Source organism: Octopus bimaculoides, chromosome 17, assembly GCF_001194135.2.
Source record: "Octopus bimaculoides isolate UCB-OBI-ISO-001 chromosome 17, ASM119413v2, whole genome shotgun sequence".
Lineage (NCBI taxonomy): Eukaryota > Metazoa > Mollusca > Cephalopoda > Octopoda > Octopodidae > Octopus > Octopus bimaculoides.
This window is the reverse complement of record NC_068997.1, coordinates 38184508-38193397: the sequence shown is the minus strand read 5'-3', so window position 1 is coordinate 38193397 and position 8890 is coordinate 38184508. Positions and strand designations below refer to the sequence as shown.

The 8890-nt window shown below is 34.3% G+C and overlaps 1 protein-coding gene across 1 annotated transcript in view; it reads left to right on the top strand.

Moving 5' to 3' along the window:
* LOC106884049 (dual 3',5'-cyclic-AMP and -GMP phosphodiesterase 11A) overlaps positions 1 to 8890 on the top strand; it is a 359609-nt gene that overhangs the window by 83487 nt on the left and 267232 nt on the right. Inside the window, exon 2 of the mRNA XM_052973868.1 lies at positions 1614 to 2481. Within this exon, the coding sequence (XP_052829828.1) occupies positions 1651 to 2481 (831 nt within the window). The 5' untranslated portion in view covers positions 1614 to 1650. The remainder of the gene's footprint in view (positions 1 to 1613; positions 2482 to 8890) is intronic.

Genomic DNA, 8890 nt, shown 5'->3' with positions numbered 1-8890 from the left:
TTATTATTGAAATATTTATTACTTTGTATTTTTATTATAGATGTTTTTAGTGTATTTACTTATAAAATTTTTCTATATGTGACTGTGGATTTTCATAGATGAGTTCAAGAATTGTGGTTCTTATCTCTAAATTATATATTTATATATTATATATTGTGAAACTTAATTCAATTTTACTTTTGATAAATTAAATTAAATTGAGTTGAGTTCTTACCTGTAAATTTGGATTTTTATCCCTAATATGATATATATATATATATATATATATATATATTCTATGGTTTCATGAATATACTCGACTCTGATGTTGTGAAATTACGTGAAGCTTAAGATGTTACGATAGCATCTCATTTCCAGTCCCTGCACCTTTCTCTATATCGTTGCATCTGATGAAATTGGTGAACTTACAAGAAGTGACAATAAATTGGGTGAATTAGTTAACAAACTTCTAGTGCATCCAGAAAGTTTGAGAAAAAATCAGTGAATAAAAAATCTGGAATCATAATAAATGTCAACGATACGATCTCAAAGGACAGAATCAAGACAATTCAACATTGCAAATAAGTTGGGTATTTATTGGCTTCAAATTTTGGTTCAAGGCCAACAGTTTGTGTGAGAGGTTAATTCGATTATAATGACTCGTGTTTTCAACGGATACTTATTTTATGAACCTCGAAAGGATGAAAGGTAAAGTCAACCTCGGCGGAATTTGAACTCAGTACGTAAAGATAGACGAAATGTCGCTTAACTTTTTTCCCAACCTGCTAACGATTCTGCCAGTTCGCCACCTTAATTTGAGTAATTATTAATGATAAGTGATCTAATTTTCGAGGGGAGGGGAAAACCAATCAAAATGACAAATACTTGACTGTTACTTTATTTTAACGACCCCAGAGGAATGAATAACAAAATTAACCTCAACGGATGTAAGGAAATAGTAAAGAGTTGAAAGAAATACTGAAATACACTTTCTCGACACGATCAATGAGTTTTCCAGATCACCGCCATACAAATGCAAAGTAATAATAAGATGTTAAATAAATTTATGGTTATTATTAGACTGAAGTAAACTTGGCTGAGATATTTGAATTAACATGATTTAAAATGAAATTTAAATTATCAATAAATAGAATTATTATCAAATATATTTACAAAATTCCACAAGGCTACCTTAACAGAAGGATTGCCAAAATTATGGCTTACATTCTGCATTTAAATGAAAAAGATATGGGTAGTCAGTTTAGGGCTGGATTAAAAATTTTCGGAACTGTGTGGGTTATCGATCTTGAGCAAACTTGATATCTGTGTCGATAAAATTATCACTTATGATATATTGGAGTTAATTCATCGATTCTTTTCTAGCTAACAACAAACTATTGATTAATGGCATCACTTTTCATTAAAGTTTCTGATTGTTTTCCACATTATTTATCAGTTAATGATAATTTAATATAATGATATTTTCATTTAATGAATGGTTTCTAATTAATGCTAACAACTGTTTATGATACTGACTGAAAGTAATCTTGTTAGAATCTTTAAAAGAAACATTTTTATTATGAAATCTGCACTGTGTTATTATAACGCGTCTCTTTTTCTTTTATTTTATCTAGGGCAGTAAAGTTATAACGATATTATCCGAAAACAACCATGAATCGGCTACATCCTACATTAAATGCGAGCAAAATTGAAAGCTGGTTGGATGCCAATCCTGAGAGTGCCTGTGATTATTTTCTTCGGAAAGCTGACATAACTCTAATAAACAAATGGTTGGTTCTCCATGGCTTCCAATCACTTCAAGAATTTATAATCAAAAGAAAAGGATCCTCTGGCCAAGAAAGTCTGACACCCACATCTCCTAATGACTTAAAATGTAACAATGAACAAGCTTTCTTCTCAGAATCCAAGCACCATAGATCTAATTCTAAGAAACATTTACGTCAAGATTTTGCGAAGTCAAAATTACGCAATATATTCCGTACATATTGCCCATCAACATATACTTTTGATTCAAATACTGAGGCCAGGCGGAGTAGTTTAAAGGAGATGCGCCAGTTTCGTTCTTTGCCGCCGACCTCCTTAAATATGCTAAGCATGCTCATTGAGTCAAAGATCCGAATTCCACGCTACCCCAGCAAGGATATTGACATGAAACGGGAAATGTTCCATTTGGATGAAAAAGATTTCTTTTTAGAAATAGTAAAAGATATCTCAAATGATTTGAACCTAGCCAGTTTGAGTGCTAAAATTGTTGCCAACATTAGCATCCTTGTAGATGGTGATAAAGGATCACTCTTTTTGGTTGATAAATCAATTAAAGAAAAACCTGTTTTGGTGTCCAAAATCTTCGATGTCCATTCTGGTACTACCCTGATGCCATCAGTTACAACCGATGCTAGTATTACAGTTCAGTGGGGAAAAGGAATAATTGGTCATGTAGCTGAAGTGGGAGAAACTGTAAATATCGGAAATGCCAGTAAGGTAAGTGGAAAGAAATAATTCAACATAATATTATTTTTACAAGGGCTTTTGGCTCTCATGCAATTAGTCTTATGTTTATATTCTACTCCACGCTTTGAAGTTAGCTTAGTGTATGCCTCACTAATATGTATTTGAAAATTAGGTAATAGTACCCAATGAAAGTTAGCTGCAATAAACAACCATCCGAAGAAGGTAACTTGCCTTCATTTTAAATAACTGAAATAAATGGACCACTGTCTTTTATATTTTATTATAGTACTTCAGTTCCAAGTGTATGATGTGTTAAAAATATATTCAGCAAAACTTCCAACTAAACTTTTGTGATTTCACGGAACCAATTTTGTGAGTAGTTAAGTATCGATTACATATGAGCATTGTGGATAGATAAGTGTAGATTATATAAAAACATTTTGTGTAGGTAAATGTATACTACATATGAAAATTATGTGTATGTGTAGTCTACATATAAAAATTGCATAGGTAAGTGTAGACCTCATTCATTGTGTAAAGGTATGTGTACACTATATACAAACGTTGTATGCAGGTGAATGTAGACCAAATACATTGTATTAGATTGTTTACAAACACTGGCTACAAGTAAGTCTACACTACGTACAAACATTGGGCGTAGGTAAGTAAGGACAATGTTGTGTGTGGAAATAATCGATAATCCTGGTGATGCATCACTTTCCGACTTAGCATGGATCGCTACTAGAAATAATAACAATGATTCTTGCTTTTCGTGTAAAACCTCTAAATTTAAGTAAGTGATGTAGTCGACAAATCTATACAAGTACTTGAGTGGTCGATATGATGCTTTTGACTATGCAGGAATGCAAAGCGGCAGGATTTGAACGCAGAACAAGTGATTTAATCTATCGGCATATTATTCCTGCCACTTTTGTTACATAATAAGGAGGCAATGATTTCTAATGAAAACACAAAACTATGCAGTTTTGCGGAGGAAACTGTCGATTATATTGTCTTCATTTGACCCCGGAAGGATGAAAAAAAAAATTGAAAGAGTGAACTTAAAATGTAAAGTGATGTAACTAAATAGAGCAAGGTATTTTGTTCATCGGTCGAGCGATTCTGCAAATTCAATATCCGTATATATCTAGTAGTATCAATAATTTATTTTCATAGTAAGTACTCATATGAATTCATTATAATGCAATCATCTGCCTGATCCATAAGATTAGCCCCGTGTACACTGTATTGTAGTTCAGAGTTCAGTTGAGGAACAACAGTTGCATCTTCTGTATGTGCTTCTTTGCTTGTAAACACATTTTGATATTTTTCGAAGTGTGCACTCTATTATAGTTAATGTTTATTTTCATGAGAAAATTAACAAGCCAAGGCTATAAACGAATGAAGATTGCAATTTGAGAAATTAGATCATTTTTTAACTATAGCCAATGCGTGTCTTACAAACTGCTTTTATAAATTGTATTGTTTCTTTTAAAACATTCACTTGTTACACTATGTAGCTATTGATCTAGTCAATTTCTATTTCTGTCTTACCCGTTTGTTTGATTAAAATTTACCTGAAGATAGCGGATTTTTGTCTTGATGTAAAAAGTACATCAATAAAATGCTGCCGAAACAGTTGTTGTGAATTTGTGTTCTTCTTTTATGCATACACACATACATACATACATACATACATTACATATGTGAGTGTGCGTGTGTGTGTGCGTGCGTGTGTGTGTGTGTGTGTGCGTGTGTGTGTGTGTGTGTGTGTGTGTGTGTGTGTGTGTGTGTGTGTGTGTGTGTGTGTGTGTTTAAGGCATTGCACAGGGATACTTCGACTTTCTGAATAGTTATTTCTTCTGTTGGGGCAAATGTGTGTGTGTATATATATTCATTCATGAATATACATATGATGATGGCCGTCTGCTCGTGACCGAGGAAGAGCATTTTGCATTTGCGGCTAATGGGTCCTGCTCTTGACAAGCACACATGACTGCAAACATTGCAAACCAAGCTTTCCTCATTTACTACACTAGCAGTACGCTTTCCAGCAGCAAGTTTAAAATCTTCATGCAGAATACGCGCTCTCTCAAAGGTCTCGGCCCCATTCTTAACCTGCTTCCTCCATCTGTGTCGATGATAGGCATTTCTCTCCCAGTCAGTCTCCTGCATATCACAGGCCTTTAATGAGGACTTGACACAGTCCTTAAATCGCAGCCTTGGTTTCTGCTGGAGTTTCTTTCCATTAATACGTTCCCCATAAAGCATCTGTTTAGGGATACTGCTACCCTTCATTCTAATGAGGTGTTTAGTCCAACGTAACCGGTGCTTGTGCACCATCACCTCAATACTCAATATATCAGTTGTCCTCAGGACCTGCGTGTCTGGAGTTTTTAAGGTCCAGCCAATATTCAGAATGTGTCTCAGACATCTCTGATGAAAGCGTTTATGGACCCTTACATGACGTTTGTAAAAGGTCCATGTCTCACACGAGTAAAGGAGCGATGTCAGTACAAATGCACGGTACACAGCAATTTTTGTATATACATACACACTCACACACACACACATATACATACATGCATATATATTCATATATATATATATGTGTATGTATGTATGTAGATAAGTCTGTGTGTGTGTGCGTGTGTGTGCGCGCGCGTATATACTGTCCTCTGTATTTCTCCACGTCTTTCAATTTTTCTTTTCGATTAGTCTAATATCGATAGGACTTCAGTCTTTTCGTTTCGTTATTTATAGTTTCATTTGAAGAGACAAAGAAAAATACAAACAGTGAGTGACAGACCAAAGAGGTCTTCGTTAACGATATTTGTTCAGAGTAAGTTTACTTCAGCGGATTTGATGCCATATTTGTTTTGGTTATATGGTATTACATTTGTCATACATATCTTGTATAACAATAATATTACAAATGAAATCTGGTAAAACAGTTTAATGTGTTTTTTTTTGTAACACATTTCAATAAATAAATGATTCACACTGAATTAATGAGAAAATTGTCTTCTTTTGTTTGAACATCTCTACACCAGAGTTGAATTATTTATAATGTCTGGCCCCATTGTGATCATTTGTTTTAATTTTTGAAACTGTATTTGATCCCTATTTACAAATATCTTGTTTCAATCTTAAATCATTAACATTACGCTGTCTGAGGGAGACTAATTAATATGGTTTGTCTGAAAGGATTTGCGCACAGGCTTTCACTCCCACCACAGTCAATTAGTTAATAATGCACGCTATGTAATTTAATTCTAAATTCTCCCACAACGAGTTTACTTATTTCTACTACATTAATTATTAAACTCAAGTGAAAATATTTATTTTCTTCGTCTTTACAAATACTTCACAAATTTCTTTACTCATAGATTTTATCAAATTTGTAATAATTATGGAAAAGTTGTCATCATTGATAAGATAGATATCATTTCAACGTGTGCAATTATTAATTGTTATTTTTTTTTTACAAGGAATCGGCGCCCACGCACTACTAATTAGACTACATTGCTACGGAAAATAAATCTGTTATTTGATAAGATAATCAATGATTGCGCCAGTTATATTTCGGTCGTATCAAATCTCATCAGCAAACCATACTTTTAATTATGTGCTCGTTATATTAAGTATGTTAACTCTGAATTAATTTGTTTTATATACAGTAAGTATTCCTTCACAATTTCCTCCAGGCATTGATAGTTGCCACACCAGTCAATATTTATTCAATCTAAGTCTTCAAGCTATTTTAGGTTTTGCAATTATATATATATACTAGATCTAATAAAACCCAAACATGTTTGGAATTGTCACTGATCTTGCTAGATATCAGACTCACTCCCCACTTTCTGATTGAATTTAATTACAGTTAATGTAAATATTTAGTTTGTCTCCCACCACATTTTCTGACCAGAATTAGTCATTAAGCTAATGAGTTTTCTTTCCTTACTACAAGTGTAATCTTAATTCATTGTAATTCACTAAGTTAAAAATGTTAGAGCTGATTTAATTCCTAATATGCTACGTATACTTAAGTTGTTAGCACTATAACTATGATATAATACTGGAATCCAGTAGTGTGTGTGTGTGTGTGTGTGTGTGTGTGTGTGTGTGTGTGTGTGTGTGTGTGTGTGTGTGTGTGCACACGCGTGTGTATGTGTGTGTATTAAGGCTACCATTGATTTCATGTCAAGAAAATATTTTAATATCTTAACAACTTTTCAAGCCAATCACATGAAGGAGAAATATTCGTCTCTATTTTGGATGAAAGCACAAAACATCTCGTGAAATATCTCGGAGGTTCACAAGTGAATCTCATACCACTTTGTCATGTGGGAAGGGGAATGCCATTTTCACTACATCTCCCCCTTTTTTTTTTTTCTGTGGGAAACAAGTAATTTTATTTTAATTTTCCGACTTAATATTTTTCTTTCTTGGCGTCTATTTGTAGGAACTCGGTGTTCTTCCTTTTCCTGCCACTTGTACGCGTGGGTTCAACCATCTTTAACAGTGTTGGTACCTGGAATGTGTCATACAGCCATTCCATAGGTTCTTCCACTCTGTGTAGTTCATTTTCTATGAAACTCTGATTCAACTGGTTTCTGTACCTTGTTTCAATACTTTTTCTGCTATTAATTCTGTACAACATTTTTCCTATGTACTCTGTAATTTTTCCTTCTTAGTATTGTTTTCCGTATTTATACGACCTCATGTACACCTTATCACCAATTTTGAAACATTTCGGATTGTCTTTTCTGATACTTTTTCTTTCTTCGTCAGGAAACAGTTGGTCAAAAAGTGATTTCACCTTCCTCACAACCATCAGTTCTGCTGGTGAGCTTCCTGCTGGTGTATTGAAGTTCGGTGTCACCATGTATACCCTTATTCATTTACTTGTCTGAATACTTTTTTAATATGCTCGAAGTGTTGCTTCAATGACTCGCTCTTTATCAAAATATCATCGAGATAAGCGATAGCGAAGTCGCAATCGTATAACATTGCGTCCATCACTTGTTGAAATGTGACAGGTGCCACTTTTTCACTTTTTCTCCAGAAGGAATCCGCTTAAATTTATACAATCTACGGTGTGTGTTGATTGTTAAAAGATGTGCGCAATCTTCCTCTACCTGTATCTGTAGATAGGCCTCTGAAAGATCTAACTTCTTTACATAAACCGTCGGAGCTGCCCAGTCTGAATGGTCGACTTTTTCAATTATAGTTAGACTTTCTAATCTTTCTAGCTCTTTATTGATCTATTCCAACGCCGCAAGCGGCACGTTCCGTTTGAGCCTAAAAACAGGCGTTACCTTTTCTGTTACTCGCATTTGTTTTAGTGCAAGAACCTAATCCTTCAAAAAAAAAAAATCATTTGGAAACAACTTTTTAATTTTTTGTCTTAGTTGTTCGACTTCATTCGAACTTTTGACCGTACCGACTATATTTTCACGGAACACTAATGGGGGTATCCCAAATTTTAAATAACTCCATGCATTCTGCACCAAATCTGTTTAATGATTTTTTAAACTAATAAATGAGTGTTCTTTTCATTTCACCTCGAAAAGTTACATTGCAAATACATTCGCCGATGAAATATAATTTCTTTCCTACAACACCATATGCTATTTTATTTGGTTTAAATAATTTCGGCATACTGATTTGCCTCCATGTTTCTTCATTTATGATAGTGATGTCAGTCCTCGTGTCTAATTGCATTTTGATACTAATGATTTCGATTCTCACTTTCACGAATTTTCTGTTCGTTCTACAAACTTTTTTCTCTGATGACAAGTTATTTATTTTTTTCTCGTTTGGTCCAGTGTTTTGTCACCTTAGTTCTGCAGTGCGATTTGATATGTCCTGTGTTCCCACAACGAAAACACTTTGCGTTTTTTGAACGGACACTCTTTTCTCAGGTGCCTACCATCGCATGCTATACATGGGTCTATCTCCTGCTGTACATCGTGTATTTTGTGAAACACTTTATCCGTCTTCTGACTCTTCCACACTGGTTTTATCTGTAAACAATCTCTGCGTTGAATTTCTCCTGTGTCGTGCCTTACTTTTAATATCCTATCGCACTCTTCTGGCAGTTTCTGGAGAGTTATATTCTGGTTCATTTCCAGCTTTGCGAGAATTTTCGTTCTGACTTCTGCGTTCTTTTTAGGACAAAAATCAGGCACTTGAACGAGTCTGGAGTTAGTTTATCCAGTTTAAATCTCTCGCACAGAGAGTTCGCTCTACCCTTTATGTGGTAAAGTCTTTGTGTGTTGAATAACGATGTTTTCTCACTGAACATCTTACAGAAAATGTCAATTGTGTCCGTGAAATTTATGCCAGAAACTTTTTTAGGTAAAATAAAATTACAGTATTTCTCATGCTCTATTGCTGCCAGTTTCCTCAGAATGAGATACGCTTTCCTTTCGTC